Source organism: Mercurialis annua, linkage group LG1-X, assembly GCF_937616625.2.
Source record: "Mercurialis annua linkage group LG1-X, ddMerAnnu1.2, whole genome shotgun sequence".
Classification (NCBI taxonomy): Eukaryota; Viridiplantae; Streptophyta; class Magnoliopsida; order Malpighiales; family Euphorbiaceae; genus Mercurialis; species Mercurialis annua.
In genome coordinates this window covers 14363071-14381148 of record NC_065570.1, presented here as the reverse complement: position 1 = coordinate 14381148, position 18078 = coordinate 14363071, and the positions used below count along the sequence as shown (strand labels likewise).

The 18078-nt window shown below is 31.9% G+C and overlaps 1 protein-coding gene across 1 annotated transcript; it reads left to right on the top strand.

Moving 5' to 3' along the window:
• Window positions 1–15185: 15185 nt before the first annotated feature.
• On the top strand, window positions 15186–17523 carry LOC126681668 (cytochrome P450 726A27-like). Its single transcript, XM_050377245.2, has 2 exons — window positions 15186–16154; window positions 16709–17523. The coding sequence occupies exons 1-2, from the start codon at window positions 15336–15338 to the stop codon at window positions 17324–17326; spliced, it is 1437 nt and encodes a 478-aa protein (XP_050233202.1). The 5' UTR covers window positions 15186–15335; the 3' UTR covers window positions 17327–17523.
• Window positions 17524–18078: the final 555 nt, after the last annotated feature.

Here is an 18078-nt window from a genome sequence, read left to right as displayed (position 1 = left end):
TTATCTCATGTTTAATCACTAACTATATTTAGTATATTTATCCTAATTTGATTAGCACTAAATGCATGATGAATTTGTATTAAAAAAATATGATTGTTTAAGTACAAAGGTTATTTCTTTTGGAAACACATAAGTTAATATGTGTCTTATGATGACAATGCTCAAGCTAAGTGTGCTACACTTAACTTTGCATGTGTCTTAAGAAGAGTTAGAGTTCTTGGCTATATAAAGATATATATTTTGCACTCAAAGGATATATTATACAATCTTATACTTGGAAGAAACTAAACGTATAACTTGCATGACAACAAGATACAACAATGTCAACTTTATCTTATGCAAGTGTTGCTTAAGGAAGTTGCTAGCTATAGAAAGCATACACTTCAAGAAGTTCAAGTGGAAGTTTTGAAAAAGATTAAGGTTTCTAGACGGTGTTCAAGCAACAAGTTCATCAATCACTAAGGATTTGGAAGAGTTTTCAAACATCCTAGCAAGAAGGTGATCAAAGTAAGAGTTGAGCGGTCTCTTAGCAAGAGGAACTCGAGCGGATCAGTTTGAGGAAAGGATTATATTAACAGCATAACTCCTGGGGAAGAGGTTTAGGTTGCCGTACTTTCAGGATGACAAGAATTATTGGGGAATCGACATAGTTATTCTTCTTTGATTTCCAGATGTGTGCTTTTAATACTAAATTATATAATGATTCTACATATTATTGCTGATGTGATCCACATTTATATTGTTTTAATATTATTTTAAATTGAAATGTACCATTCAGAACCCCAACCTCGTTGCGTAAACATTAATACCTTATGGCCATGATACAATTGACCGATCATTCTCTGTTTTCTCCACTATTTGGCTATTACTTTTAGATCGTCCATAGACATGTATTGTTTCAGACTTTTAAACTTTAGTCGATTAAAACCTTTTCATTTGTTTGCTGGGAATAAATCCAAATTCGAATTTTTGAATTATTTAATAAGTTCTTCACGGTTTTATGCTTTTATCGGGTCGCGCACGCGTAACAATCATAGGGTGTGATTGGTGTAACCTCTACAATTACAACAATAAGGATCAATTCTGGGAACCGCAGAGGTTGAAGCGAGAATTATATCAAAAAGGCAGAAGGTACCAAAAACCCTCGACTTTTTCTTAAAGTACAAATCAACCCTTTTATTTTGTTTGGGCATAATTAAGCCCTCGTGTTTTTAAAATTGAACAATTAAACCCTTGTTGTTTTAACATTGAACAAATAAACCATTTTAGGACTATTACCACCTCAAATTTTTGATAAATATTATAAACATTAAATTTATTTTTGAACTTTTTTCTTATATGATTATGAGAGACATGTTAGTCATCAACGAGTGTTATTAATGGTGTTGGATGAAAGGGGTTATTTGTTATATTTGAAAATAAAGAGAGCTTAATTATATCCTAAAAAGCAAAAGGGCTAATCTATACTTTTGTGAAAACTACGAGAATTTTTTTGTACGTTTTTCCTATCAAAACCTACTCCTAAGTTAAAATCAGTCTGAAGATTGGGATAACCCCCCCCCCCCCCCCCCCCCCCCCGCCTTCAGTCCTTTGAAGTCGGAAGTAGATTTTTGTAATTTCTACTTCGAAGTCTGTAGAAACTGCCCTTCTACATATATATTTTAATTTTTCGAAATTCATTCTCTCACTAAGTGTCATATTAACCGGAGGACCTCCATGATATTCTACTCCACACAGAGAATTTTACCATACGACCATTGCACCATATCAAAAAAGATAGGTTTGCGGTCGTCATTTCTAAAGAATAAAAAACAAATATGTCACCGTTATATTTAAAATGTGATTCTTAAATTTATAGCTTTTTTTATCAATTGCATTTACTACTACTTTATTTCTAATAATTTTTATTAAATATTTTTTAAAAAAAACTGTAGTATAATTAAATGGAATAACCATTTATATTAAGAATTTAAAAGTTTAACAAACTATAATTTTTCAATAAACTATATTAATCTCTAGTATTTTATTAACAATAAAATTACAATTACAATTATTAAAAAAATTACTTAAACAAATATTTTTTTTTAAATTACCACACGTGCATTTCTAAACTATAATTAAAGTCTAACATTTCTCTATATTATAAAATTTGTAACATTTATTAGCAATAAAATTATTTAAAGCAATAACTAGAAAAATTAAACGGACTCACCTCTTGTAGTCCTCGAAAATAATTAGTATCGGACAAAAAAAATAACACCTCGCAAATAGACCGGTTTAACTCCAAAATGTAACACCTGGCAACCTTTTTCTATTCAACTCTGATATATAACACCTCGAAAATATTTGTTTTTTCTCTCAAACTTGTTATTGTTTCGCTCAAACTCCCTATATTTTGCTCTCAAAAGCCCTTATTTTTTCTTTCAATTGTTTTTCTGTGCTGAATTAAGGGGGGGGGGGGGATTTTATAGCCTTCGTTCCGTATTTGTAGAATTCGGAACACTTTAATACGTTCCATTTCTAGAATGCGTATGTATTATTACCGCTGGGAGCCCTCAGCTCTCCACGTTAAGATTCCCTGCCATGGCAGGGAATCTGAGCAACGTTCCGCATTGCTACAATGCAAAACGTTGCTAATTCTGCTGATTAGTGAGACGTTCCATTATGCGGAACGCGTGGGCCAGACACTCTTTTAGAATTAAATTTCAAGGAGGCACCATTTCGGAATTTTCATTGCCTATAAGGCACTAAAATATCAAAAATCCGGATAGGGACTCAGATCTCCTAGTGGTCGTGGAGACTTTTCTTCTTCTGGTGGTGCTCAAGCTAGGCGTGATGATGACAATGATATGCTCTTAGGGAGCGAAGGCGGCAACACAGAGCCATTAGTATAGGACTAGGATTTTGATGAGTAACAGCTACTCCTTTATATTCGTTTAATGTTTCAAAAATTTGTCTACTTTGGTAGTGATCCTTTGTATGCCATAGCACGGTACCATATGTCCGAATGTATCGCCTATTGTCTTGTGTTATTATTTTGCATTCTGGATACCTTCTCTGATTTTGCGAAAAGTAGCACAGTTTTTTGTCTTCTGTTGAAATCGGCTTAGTCACTTCTAAACAGGGAACCCTTTCTCCCGTACTGCTTAGATGGTGGGGACCTTGTGCCCCCTAATGTCTAGATGGTGGAGCCTTGATGTCCTCTACTGTTTGGTTGATGGAGTCCGGATACCCCCTATTGTCTGGTTGATGAGGATTTTGATGTTCCCTACTGTCTGGTTTATGTCCCCTAATGTTTGAATTTTCGTTTCTGGATAGTGGAGACATGTCGCCTGTTATACTCTTTAGAAGTAATTTAGAAAGAGAAGTTCGACAAGTCTTCAAAATTAGTTGACTACTAAATTGTAATGTGTTTTTTTTTTTTAAAAGGAATGTCATGGGAATAAAAAAATCCTTTAAATTATTTAAAAAAAAAGTACATAAAATCCTTTTGGTCAGTTTTTGGTCATTTGAGCTTTTTATGTTTAAATAGTGTGAAAAAATTTTCTAATTTTTTTAAAGAGCACAAACTTAAACCTTTTAAATTTATCTTTCGGACACTTATCCCTCACATTTTAGTTATTTCTGTGATCTGTTTTTAAACGTGAGGGTTTATTAGCACCATTTAAAATATTAAAGGCTTAAATGGTAAAAATATATTAGTAAAAATGGTAAAAATATATTAAAGGCTGATGTCTTTTAATAACTTAAAAGCAGTGGCAGATCTAGGAATTTTATATGGTTGGGGTCCATATATATTATTAATTTAGACTATAAAAATATTTAAATTTTTATTTAAATAATCTCAATAAAATAAAATAATTTTTTTTTATCTTCGATGAGTTTATTATTATATATTTTTTAATTTTTACTATTAAATAATATTTTCAATAAAATATTTAATTTTCAGTTTTTTTACAATCAGCCGGTAATATATTCATGACAACTCTTTTTAATTTTGTTGAAGAAGTTAGATTTTATATTTATTATCATATTTACCTTCTTGAATAAAAATTTGTTCCTCTCGAGTCAAATAGTTGAAAACCGATAAATTATTAGACTTAAATGGGGATAAATTCTATCTTATTCATAATATATCTATATGATCACTACAAAAAATTTGACTTGTTGGGACGAATAAAATTTATCACGTTAAGCCCAAAATTTGTCACAACAACGTTATAGTGACTACTTTGTGACAAATTTTGTTGGTCACAACAAACAAGTCATAATAAGTCCATTTTATTTGTCACCATAAATTTTCTATTGTGATAAAATTGTTTTGTCACATTCATATTTATTGTGACGAAAATGTATATCACAAGTAATCCAATGTTGTCAAAATTTGTCGTAATATACATCGACTTCTAGTGACAAAACGCTAATAACGTGACAAAAAAATATTTATCACAATTCATATAAATTTGTCACTACATACACCGAGTTATTAGTGACAAAAAGATTATATGGTGACAAAACCATATTTATCACAATTAATATACATTTGTCACCACATACGCCGAGTTATTAGTGACAAAAAGATTGTGAAGTGACAAAAAAATATTTATCATAAGTAATCAATCATAAAGTGACGAAATTGATTGCCATAATAATTAATTAGTTGTGATAAATTTAATTTATCACAACAAGTAATTTAACATAATGCGACGAGATTAATTGTCAATATAATTAGTTAGTTGTGATAAATTTAATTTATCACAAGAAGTAATTTAACATAACGTGACGAAATTAATTGTCATAATAATTAGTTAGTTGTGATAAATTTAATTTATCACAACACGTAATTTAATGATAATGTGACAAAATTAATTGTCATTATAATTTGTCGACGGTGACAAATTTAGTTTATCAAAATAAGTAATTTATCATAACGTGACGAAATTAATTGTCATTATAATTTGTCAATGGTGACAAATTTAATTTATCACAACAAGTAAGTTATCATAACGTGACGAAATTAATTGTCATTATAATTAGTTAGCTGTGACAAAAATAATTTATCACAAGTAATTTATCATAATGTGACGAAATTAATTGTCATTATAGTTTGTCATCGGTGACAAATTTAATTTATCACAACAAATATTATATCATAACGTGACAAAATTAATTGTCATTATAAGTTGTTAACGGTGACAAATTTAATTTATCACAAGAAGTAATTTATCATTACGTGACGAAATTAATTTCATTATTATTAGTTAGCTGTAACAAAATTAATTTGTCACAACAAGTTATTATTTCCATTTTTATCGATACTAAAATAATTGAATACGGTAATTTGTTGCTAAAATCAATGAATAAAAAATAAAATCAATTCAAATATTACATAAAATTATCAATGAATAAGTCTTTAATAACACTAAAATAACCGATCGTATGCAAACATATAAACTATTTGCTATAAAGAAAAGAAACTAAATTAAGCCTAACTTTTGATATGGAAGACGTCCATCTTCTTTCATTCCAACAATTCCAATCTGTAAGAAAAAAAATATGTTTATTATATACACTTTTATTTTCAAACTGACATAATTAAGTGAATAATTTTCAAATTATATAAAAAAAATTAAAAGCGTAACGAATTAAAAAAATATATTTAAGTAAGCCGTCACATACCAATCATTAGATGGTTCGTCATCAAGAGATTTTTCGCACCATCGATACATGTTTCGTCGCCATCAATAGATATTTCCTTATCATCTTTTGCATTCAACATTTGTTGAACAAGATGCTTAAGTTTGCTATATGATTGAGAAATGTTGTCAATTTTCACCTGTTGATTTTGAATTTGGTCATTTAGTTCTTTAACTTACTTTTCAGTCTCAAACTTCTCAGCTTGTAAACGAGCTTCAAACTCTGATTCTTTAGCTGTTATCCGTTTGGCTCCATATCCGAGCCCACGAGCATAACCAGACTTCGGTATATCCAAAACCTTTTGTAGAATTTTCCTCCCATCAATTGCAACGCCTTCCTCGAGTGTTTTTGAGCGAATAGCTTCCATTTGTTCCTAAGAATAGAAATATGCTTTAATAACACTTTATAAAATTGTGTTTAGATAACTATATATATAAAAAAAAGAACTTACGTATTTATCTCCAGCTTGTGGGTCAATCCATGAGCCGTCTTTTTTACGGTGTGCTTGACTGTAGAGCCTCATTTCAGGTGGCTCTTCATCAATGACTTCAGATGTTTCCTATAACGTTCATACAATTGATTAAAACTAAATGATAAAGAATTTAAATACGAAATCAAAAAAAGATTACATATAAACTCATATTTACCATTTCATACAAACGTTGGCAATAAGACTTTGATCCTGAAGTGTGAGAAAAGGTCACTTTCTTGCGATTATTAATGTTTACAGTGCTTCGAGCCTATTATAATAAAGCCAACACATAAATGTTTTAAAGGTACATATCATACTATCAATAATAAAAGCTTTATATAATTAGAAATAAACTATTTTAACCAAAATAGTAGAGATATTCGTATCTCAGAAGCATAACTCGTAAACATGCCAAATACTCGGCGAAATTCAAGCATTTCCTCGAGTTACGTTAACTATGTAGACATTTGAACTCGAGGTAAGGCATAAAACTCGAAGAGTTTCAAGCCTTACATCGAGTTTGAGCTTCTCAGATATGAACTAACTCGAGGAAGGAAAAAATACTCTACGAGATCATTCATTCCTTGAGTTTTTCATTTCTGGAGAAGCTCATTTTCGAGGAGAGGCTTTAAACTCGAAGTTTCAAGGCTAACCTCGAGTTTAAGCTTCTTCAGAGATAAAATAAATCATGAAAAGGTTAAAAATCGTTTAATATTGAAATCCTTTGAACAAACCTCGTATTTTCGTTCAGAACACAATATGTGAAGCTAATTTAGATATAATTGGAATCATACTAGGAATTAATTAGATAAGAAAGTACTCATTTTTAGCAAACGATAATAGACAATTGTATATAAAATTGAAATGTTACCTTAAAGTGTGCATGTTCATCAAAATGTTCACATAGGTTCTTCCAATCGTTAATTTTTACATCCTTGGGTGGATGTTTTTTAGCTTCCTCACGAGTAGGGAACGTCTTATAGTGTAAGTGACACTGATACTTGAAGTTTCTAAATCGTCTAGCCATCATTCCATATACTACTTCTCTTGCATGTGGATCACTTAAATCAATCTCAAATTCACCCTATCAATAAAAAAACATATGAATAGTCACATATTATAAGAATATAATTAATTGAAATAAAAAGTATGCTATATAATATAGTTATTAATTTTACCTGAATAGTTGTAAGTAAAGCTTCCTTTTGTTCAGCGCTTATTTGAGACCAATAAACTTTACCTAGCGGTGCCATTAATCAAATGAGTATACCAATTTCCATTTTGAATATCTTTTCTGAAGGACCAATTGGTAATCTATTTGTTTTTGCAATCAAAATTCCACCAATTTCTGAACCATCTTTAGTCATTTTTTTAATTTCAAATCCTCTAGTTTTCCCTCTACCATTCTTTTTTGGAAGAGGACCTAAGAAGTACAACAGTTTACCTCATGTTAGTTTGCTTTTTGTTTTCAAATTGATATGTACCTTTTAAAAAAATTATTTATATGCAGTTTTTAAAAGTTATAGTGACTAAATATAAACTACATGTCAACCATATGTCAACCTCAGAAAACAAAAAACAAACACAGAATAGAGAAATACGTAAGAAATACAAAACTTTACCTCATACTAGTTTGCTTCTCTATTAAACTTTATATGTAATTATCATACTATTTTAAAATTTTATATGTATGTCTTATACTATTTTTAAATTTAAATGCAGTTTTTAAAACGTTTTTGTGCCCAAATATGAATCTTATGTCAACCGCATGAAACACAAAATAATCACAAAATAGAGAAACAAATTGATAAAAGACCCATCAATATGAACACCCGATAAAAGACCCAAATTCACAGCTTTGGAGAATAATGCACGCAAACAATCCACAGCTAAAATGAACAACATTGGCGAGATAGGATCGCCTTGGCGAACACCTTTACCCATAAAGAAATTCTCTATAGGGCTTCCATTCAAATGAACAGAAAGTTGTGCTGAATCGAAGAAGGACGAAATCCATGAAATCCACTTTTGATCAAAATTCATCCTGCGAAGCATATTCAGAATGAAATTCCAGGAGATAGAATCGAATGCTTTCCTGAAGTCCAACTTGATAAGAAAAACTTGCTCTCGTCTATGCTTTATCAAGTGAATAATGTCTGTCGCGATCATATGGCAATCATGAATACTCCTGCCTTTGATAAAACCAAATTGATTTTCAGGAATAATATGCGGCAACATAGGAGACAATCTATTCGCCAGAACCTTAGATAACAGCTTAAACACCCCATTGATCAAACTGATTGGTCGAAAATCTTAAATTTCAGAAGCCCCTTGAAATTTAGGAATCAAGACCAAGAAAGCCGTATTGAGACCTACCGGAAAGACAGCAGAATCATGAAAAACTGAAAATAAGGAGATGAAGTATTCTTTTAGAAAAGGCCATGCCTTCTTGTAAAAGAAGTAATTAAAGCCATCCGGTCCTGGAGCTTTATTACTATCACAGCTCAAAAGAGTAGCCAAAATCTCTTCTTCAGTAAAACAAGCTGAAAGCGAAGCGGCCTAAATTGCGGAGAGTGACCGGATAGGGAGATCATCCAGCAAATAGTTCACACTAGAATCCCTTTGGAAGAGATCTTTATAAAAGGATTGGACCCGCTGTTTAATATCCGCAGGGGACGAATAGGATACCCCATCAATGCAAATATCTGAAATACTATTGCTCTTCGAGTGGATTGAAGCCACTGTATGAAAAAACTTAGTATTTCTATCTCCGTTAATATTCCAGTTAAGTCTTGATTTTTGATGCCAAAGGGATTCTAAGTGTTTCGAAAGTTGATCAAATTCAGCATTAAGTCCAGCAAGTGTGATACCATCCTGTTCGGATAAGCTGTTGAAATCAGTTTCGGCTTCAAAGGCTGAAATATCCTTTTGAATAGTAGCAAGTTTTGCATTCAAATCACCAAAAATATCTCTATTCCAAGCTTTAAGAGCTGACCGGAGCTCCCTTAGCTTAATAACTAGATTAGCGTTCGGCAGCCTAAGAGATAAGGAAGTCCATGTATTCTTAACAAATAAGCTGAAGTCGTTATGGCTCCACCATGCGTTGATTGATTTAAAAGGTTTTGGTCCCCAATCCTTAGTAAAATCCGAGGTGAAAAGAATGGGAATGTGGTCAGAATAAGACTTGGGAAGAGCCTTAAGAATACCATTGGGCCAAGCAGTGAATGCCGGAGAGGACATGAAACATCGGTCAAGTTTCGATCTCGCAAAACTGTTTTGCCACGTGAAGAACCTGCCTTGGAGAGTATGTTCAATCAAAGCCGAATTAGAAACAAAAGCAGAAAAATCAAGCATAGAGGCTGAGTAGCTATTGTAGTTAAAACGCTCGGATGGCTCTAAGATTTCATTAAAATTGCCGACAACAATGCAAATCCAATTTGAAGTAATCTCAGGAAGAAGATCAAGCCAAAGAGAAGCCCTTTCTCTAGAACAGTTACTAGCATAAACTAAAATGAAGCGGATAAGTAAATCGCCCCAATTAAACTCCAAGCTAATCCATCTATTAGATTTCAGAATCCTCGAAGGAGATATCAACTTTCGATCCCAAATACAAAGTAAACCACCCGAAGCCCCACTTGAAGGAACAGAACTGTAATCGAAATCAATATTAGGCCAAAGCAAACGAATGCCAAAGTCATCAAAAAGCTCTTTTTTAGTCTCGATGAGACCCAAAAGAGGAAGGTTATGAGAAGTAATAAAAGAACGAATGAAACGATTCTTCCTAGAATATGTTAAACCTCCACGACAATTCCATGCAACAAAGCTAAATATGTGCGACATAACAAAATGATATAACCTGGATGAAGGAAACCAATTAAGATTTCCTTTGGATGTCCTCTGCAATCCCTTGCAATAAAAGCTCCAAAATCGCAGCCTCGTTCTCAACCGAAAACAGCCCCATTTGTAAACCAACTCTTCAAGTTTTTTCTGCTTTATCATCAGCTCTAAGCCTGGCAAAATTAATAACATTCCTGTGTTTAATTAGTTCATCAGAAAAAGATGTTTCAGAATCACCTCGAGGCTGAACTAAGGAGGTTAAGTTTCCAGCTGAGTTTATGCGCTTATTTTTCCTTCTCTGGGTGATGAATCCAGAAAAATTACTTGGCGTCTCATCTCCAAGTGAGCGCAGGTCTGGTAGAGAAATAGCAGGTTCAGCAGGTCCCTTTGTTGCAGCAGCAAAATTAGAAAGGGAGGCAAGAGCTTTCGAGTTAACGTCCACGTGATTCAGATTTACTGAAATATTATCAAAAGCCGGTGACAAGGTAGACGACAATCCATGAACTTTCACTGAACTTTTATTATCTGTACCCAAATCATTATCAGAAAAAGAGCCCTTGCTGTCCAATGAATCAACATCGGATTCTGAGACTTCCGCATAATAATCTTCCAGCATTATTGGAGTATCGGATTCTGAGATAAAAACAGAAAATTCTTTCCCATTCAACATAATTGTAATCTGCTCATGGATAGAATGTTTTGACGTAGAAATCAAAACTGAACCTGTGTCAAGTCTTTCCTTCGAAAGAATTAAAGGATGAACCGCGACTGCGTTCCCAAATCGATTACCAAGTTGCATGAAAAAATCTTTTTCCCATGCACAGTAAGGCACTCCAACCACATTCAGCCAAACAAACCTTGATTTGCTAACAGCAAACTCATCACATGGCTTACAAGAAGCAAAGAAATCCAACAAAGAGGGAAACAAAATTGATTCGAAAACCTCCTTAACTGCCATGGACTCAAATTTGATCAATATGTCCTTCCCTCCCAAGAAAGAAAGGGAATCAAACTGAAACCTTCTTTGTTTGAGAAAAGCCGCAGTTTCTAGCACTGATTCCAAGTCCTTCACAGAAACAATAAGGCTGTTTGAAAGACAAGAAAAGGAGGTTGGAGATGGTGAATATACTAGCGGCGCAGCCTCTAGAACCTGGGAATAGGAGCGTCTATCTCGAAGAGCTGGGTGAAAAATTTGTTGTGGAGCATCCGGTTTACGCACAAGCTGAGATCGAGCAGGAGCGCTAGTTGTAGCAGATGAAGGATTCTTATGACTATGGGGATATCTGGATTCAAACGCCCTAATTCAATAGTATCCAATACTAACCTTGTTGAGACGTGACTTGACAGTTAAAAAATCCTCTTCTGGATTAGGTCTAAAGAAACCAAAGCGTCGATTACTTGCGTTCCTTTTTCTTGCCAGGGTAACCCTACCTGCAACGCCAAATTTCAGGAAGGCCTGCTGAAGATGGATATAGGTCCAGTCCTCCGGGTAGTTTTCAAAGTAGAAAACTGGGATGGGGTGGTTGTCATCAAAACGGGAAGGAGGAGAGCGAACGGCGGTCGTTGTTTGGTGGTTTGAGGTGGTGTTTGGTGTAGGGTTAGGGTTTCGGTAGGGGAGAGACATGACGTCTTGTTAGTAGCATTTTTGTAAATTTTTTCATGCAAGTATCATATTATCATACTATTATCATTTTATTATCAATAAGAACCTTATCATAATTCACATTATCATCTCGTTATCATAATTTTTATGTAATTTGTTTCCATGGATATATCATATTATCATACTATTATCATAACTTTATTATTTAATTATCATATGGTAATCACTGATATCATGATTTTTTTTGTAATTATATTTTCACGTACGTTATCATCCAATTATCATAACCTTATCATACTTCATTATCATCTAGTTATCATAATTTTTATGTAATTTTTCTATATAGGTATCATATTATCATAACTTTATTATTTAATTATCATCAGGTTATCACTGATATCATGACTTGTTTAGTAATTATATTTTCACGTACGATATCATCCAATTATCATAACTTATCATAGTTCATTATTGTCTAGTATCATATTATCATATGATTATCACAGTATTACATTATCATATGATTATTACAATTTCACCTTATCATATAATTATCAATTTATCATATTGCATGTCTTATTATCATGCCATTATTAGTATCATATGTAGCATATTGTTATCATAATTTTTCTATAATTTTTTTTCAAGCAAGTATCATGTTATCATACTATTATTATTTTATTATCAATAAGAATCTTATCATACTATTATCTTCACATTATCATCTCGTTATCATAATTTTTATGTATCTTTTTCATATAGATATCATATTATCATACTATTATCATAACTGCATTATTTAATTATCATCTGATTATCTCTGGTATCATGAATTTTTTTTGTAATTATTTTTTCACGTACGTTATCATCCAATTATCATAACCTTATCATACTTCATTATCATCTAGTTATCATACTGCTGTGTTATATAATAATGTTATGATAACGACGTGATAATCATATGATAATCAGACATTTTTTAATAAAAAAAATTATTTCTCTTCAGTTTTATGATAATGATATGATAATACAGTGATAATTATATGATATCGGATGCTGTTTTTTTTTCTCGCAAAAATCATTTTTTTTGTGCAGAAACTCATTATTTTCATCATAACATTGTTTCTTATGCATATTTTTAGATCTAAAGTTGATAAAATTCAAGATTAATTTATTTATATCTGAAAATTAAAATAAATAATATTTATCACCATGAATTAAGGAGAAAACGCTAAAATCAAATATGAAAGGACGACGAAACGATGGCGGAACGACAGAGAAACAACGAAGAAAAAAGAATAAAAATAGAGAAGAAAAGAAGAAAAAAATAAGAGAAGAAAAAAATGGTGAAAAAAATAAAACAGAGAAGAAGAAGAAAGAGAGAAGAGAGAGAGAAGGAGAGAGAAAAAAAGAAGAAAAATGACAGGTGTTACTTAGAGTAAAATAAATATGATTTGAGTAAAATAATAATAAGGAGTATGTATAATTATAATATAAACATGTTTTAGAGTAAAAAAATAAATCTATCTATACTATATATAAAAGCACGGATGGGGGGGCCGGGGGGGACAGGCAAATTTACGTAATAACCCTTTTTAGTAATTTATTAATTAATATAGCTATTATGTTTACTATTAACCAATATAATTAATAAATAATAATTAACTTAAGCTTCTTTTACTTAAACTAAAACTTATCTATGAATAGATTTAATCTCCATATAATAAAACAGACATAATAAATAAAATTATGACTTATGTTAATTCTAAGAATGGGCTGCAACTTTTGCCAGCTTGCTGGATTCTAGTTTGCAATTATTTTTAATTTGTTGTCTTATTTTTGAGGCCGAAGAACAAAAATTTGAGTAACACTATCAATGGAAAAAAAAAAGTCAAATTAGAGGAGAAGTAAGGATTTTTATTTTACATATACAAAATACTTGGTGCTCACAGCGGATGAGGATGAAGTAAAACCACTAAAACTAAAATTCCTAATTAATTTAATAATATAATTTGTAAACTTTTGGACTCTTGGAAATAAGAGTCCGGCTATAAAACTTTTAAAATATTAAATTACTTCTACTAAACTATTACTATTATAAGATCAATTATAAATTAAAAAATAGCCATATTACTAATTTAGATAATTAATTAAAACTATTAATTAAAGTATTACTATTTTTAATGAACTACAATTATTTTCTTAACATTCTCTTAAACATAAAATAATGTTATTATAAAAAATTATAATACAATGTCTGATCAAACTTAAATATCTCAAATTGATTGGATTTGGTCTGTATTTACGGTGCGCTAATATGTTTCCTTCTACAAGTATATTGACTAAAAAATCAAATTGGTGCATTAAGTTTCTTTCCACAAAATGCATATTAAAGGTTACGTTAGCTTTAAAATATTAAAATAATGATACAATGCTAAACCATGTCTTTTTATGGGACGATTACAAGAAGTTTCATGAATTAAAATTAATTTTTATTTAAATATTTTTTTGTACTACAATTTAAATTTAAATTTAGTTTCAATTAGAATTTGTTGAATTTGACTTAAATAAAGGAAGTGAGATTATAAAATTATTACTCCCTCCGTCCCACTTTAGAAGTCCCATTTGACTTTACACACAGATTAAGAAAACATTAATTTTTCTTGTCTTTTCATGTTTTTTCATGTTTTCCCCTATTAATGATAGTGGAATTTTCCATATAACTCTTTTAAGATAACTAAAATAAGGGTGAAATGGGGTATTCAATGGAAAAGTATTCTAAAAATAGTAATGGGACTTTTTAGATGGGACATCCCAAAATAGAATATGGGACTTCTTAAACGGGACGGAGGGAGTATTTTATTTTATCGCTATTTACTGCGACATAACATAAAATTACTCTAGAGAAATATGATACAATACATAATTAAATTAAAATTAGATATTATTTTATATTTTAAATTATTTAAATTAAATTTATTTCTTCTTATATCAATAGAATCTATTTTTTAATTATCAAATTTTACTTCTTTTTGTATTCCAATAGAATTTTATCCGATAGATTTACTCAATTAGTATTTTCTAATGTATTACTAATTGAAATATAAATCTGAATTGAAAATTAAAATAAAATAACTAAAATTGGTTATAAAATAAATAAATTAGTATAATTATAATAAATTTAATTAATAAATATATTTACGAGTCACGTTACGGGCCACGTGCATAGCACATAATGCGAAACTAGTATATTAAAAGGGTGAGGTATTTTCTTTATCTTTTCCTTATTGAGGTAGAAAACCATATTATTTTAAAAAAAGAATATTTTTCCTAATTTTCTCTTAAAAATACTCAGTTATGCTATAAACAATATTCGAAAATTCATCAAAAAGAAAATAATATCCAAAGAAATTAAAAATTAAAAATTCGGTGATAAAATAAGAATTTCAATCTAAATTAAAAGAAATTAATACTATTTTATTATTTGAAATATAAATGAGTCAAGTTTTCAAATAAATACACATAACGTAATTGTTTTGTCCTTGCAGCCACTCAACATTGACTGCGGAAGATCAAAGTTGAACTGCAAAATTACGGGTCAAGATCGCCCTTGCAACGGCTGCTAGCTTGACTCATGAGACTGAGAGGCGTCCTATAAAGTATAGCTGATGGATCCAACTCATCACCATCATTAACTCAATACATCAAATCTCGTTACTCGCATCAATGGATTCGCTTCCTATGTCATTCACTTCCAATGCTCCTCCGGGTCCATGGAAGTTACCTCTCCTCGGCAACATTCACCAGCTAGCCTTCCATCTCCCCCATTGTCGTCTCGCGGACTTAGCGAAAACATACGGACCTATTATGAGTGTTCAGCTCGGAGAGGTTCCAGCAGTAGTCATTTCTTCGGTTGAAGCTGCGAAAGAAGTGCTGAAAACCCAAGAAAAGAATTTCGTCGAAAGACCCTCTGTTCTCGCTGCGGAAATTGTTCTTTATAATCGCGGGGATATGGTTTTTAGCCCGTACGGAGAATACTCGAAGCAAATGAAGAAGATTTGCACCATGGAGCTGCTTAATACGAAGCGGGTGCAATCATTCAAAGCGATCAGGGAAGAGGAGGTGTCGGATTTGGTGAAGTTTCTTTATTCTGAGGCAGGATCGCCTGTCGATCTCAGTAAACACTTGTTTTCCATGACGAACTCTATCGTTACGAGAACTTCTGTTGGAAAGAAATGCAAGAAACAGGAAGCTTTCTTGAAAGTTGTGGATGAGGTGATTGAGGCGGCCGGCGGATTCAGTGTCTCGGATGTGTTTCCTTCTGTTAAGTTTCTGAGTTTGATCAATGGGATGAGCTCTAAGCTCCACAGGATTCACCGAGAAGCGGACGAGATTCTTGAGGAAATGATACAAGAGCATAAAGCCAACAAGGGAGCCTCCTCTGAGAATGATGTCAATAATCTTCTGCAAGTTCTTTTGGATATTCAGGAGCGTGGTGACCATCAATTTCACTTTACTACCGACAACATCAAAGCAATCATTTTGGTTTGTGTCTCTTCTTTATGTGACTTACCTATAACACAAATTTTTGACTTCTATTTATTTGCATTTTGGTGAGCAAATTTCTATTTGTTTCAATTTGATCATCAAACTTTAATTTCATTTTAATTTGGTGATCAAACTTTGATATTGGTGGGAAGTTTTCCAGCAAAGAGTGCATATGTGACACCCGAAATTTATCTTATTTTTACTTTAAAACTCGACATGTATGCATTATTTGGCAGCAAAACTTCCCAAGAAGTTCAAATTATGCATAAGTAACATTGTTTTGGAAAAATGCAAATAGAAAATGATTGTCATGTGGCGAAATCCGGCCGTCACGTCATCAAGCCGGAAAACTTTGATTGAAATAAAATTAGAATTTAATAAACAAAATGGAACAAATCAAAGTTCGGTAATCAAAATGTAATAAAACGATGGTTTGGATGCACCTCATGATCAATTACACATTAATTTTAAGTTCTTAACAACAAAATTTAATTCTTTTAATTGTTACTTTTAAAATCTTGAGAATGTGACATATTAGAGTGAACTTCCAGGATATGTTCATTGCTGCAAGCGACACATCGTCGAAAACAGCAGAATGGGCGATTTCAGAATTGGTGAGGAACCCGAGGGTGATGAAAATTGCGCAAGAAGAAGTGAGGCGGGTGTTTGCAGAAAAGGGGAACGTCGATGAATCTGGAATTCAGGATCTCCCATATCTCAAACTGATCATGAAAGAAACCCTGAGGCTGCACCCTCCAGTAGCATTGATACCAAGAGAATGCAACCACAAGTCTCAAATTCATGGATTCGACATTTACCCGAAAACTAAAGTTATGATAAATGCATGGAACATTGGAAGAGATGCAAATACATGGGCAGATCCTGAAAGGTTTTATCCGGAGAGGTTTGCGGAGAGTTCAGTTGATTACAAGGGTCAGAATTTCGAGCTGATTCCATTCGGAGCGGGAAGGAGAATGTGCCCCGGAATAGCCATGGGCATTGCTAATGTCGAGCTTCCGCTTGCACAGCTGCTATACCATTTTGATTGGCAACTACCTGACGGAGCCCATCCTGAAAGTCTTGACATGTCTGAATCATTTGGAGCTGCTGTTAAGAGAAAATTTCCTCTTATTTTGGTTCCAACTCCCATCAAAATGCCTTCCCATTAACTGCCTATTCAGTAGTCGATTCTATTAATCATGTTAGAATTATTAGTATTAAATTAGTAAGAAAGTACTATTCAATTTTGCTCTTTGCTTATAAATGAGTGCCTTTGTGAAAGAAAAAAAGCTTTTATTTCTGCTCCTCTCAAGTTATTAGAGTATCCATTATCATAATTTTATAACTAAACTATTTTTTTCTTTTATTTTAGCTATTAATAATTGTTAATATATGCAGAATTAAATACAGTTGTTTTAGATGCTTACCTATTGTTAATTTACCTATTGTTGATTCTACAAATTTAATTGAACTTTTGCTATTAAGTCTTAAGTATTTTACAAAAAAATGTTTATATTCACCACGTAGTGTACCCTTAATTGTGTATATTTTAAGAGATTGAAATAGTGATTAAGTTTGTTACTAATGTGTCTCCAATACATATATAAAAACAACTAAAGAATGCCCTGAACAACTATAATTTTTCATCAAGTTAATTATCATCTTTTGTGGAATTGCAACCTTTAATGAAAGATATTTGTTGACACCTATTTTTCAGACAGATAAAAAGTGATAAAAACTGAAGTGTCAAATGATGATTTACAAAAACACTCGTCTGGGTGACGAACTAGCGATTCGTATGTTTGAATTCAAGTGAACTAGATCAATTCACAGTGACGAACTTGAAGGATTAAAGCGTAATTATAATACTCTAAAATTTTAATTATTAAGTTTTGACACGTATTTTGATTTGGACAACCAG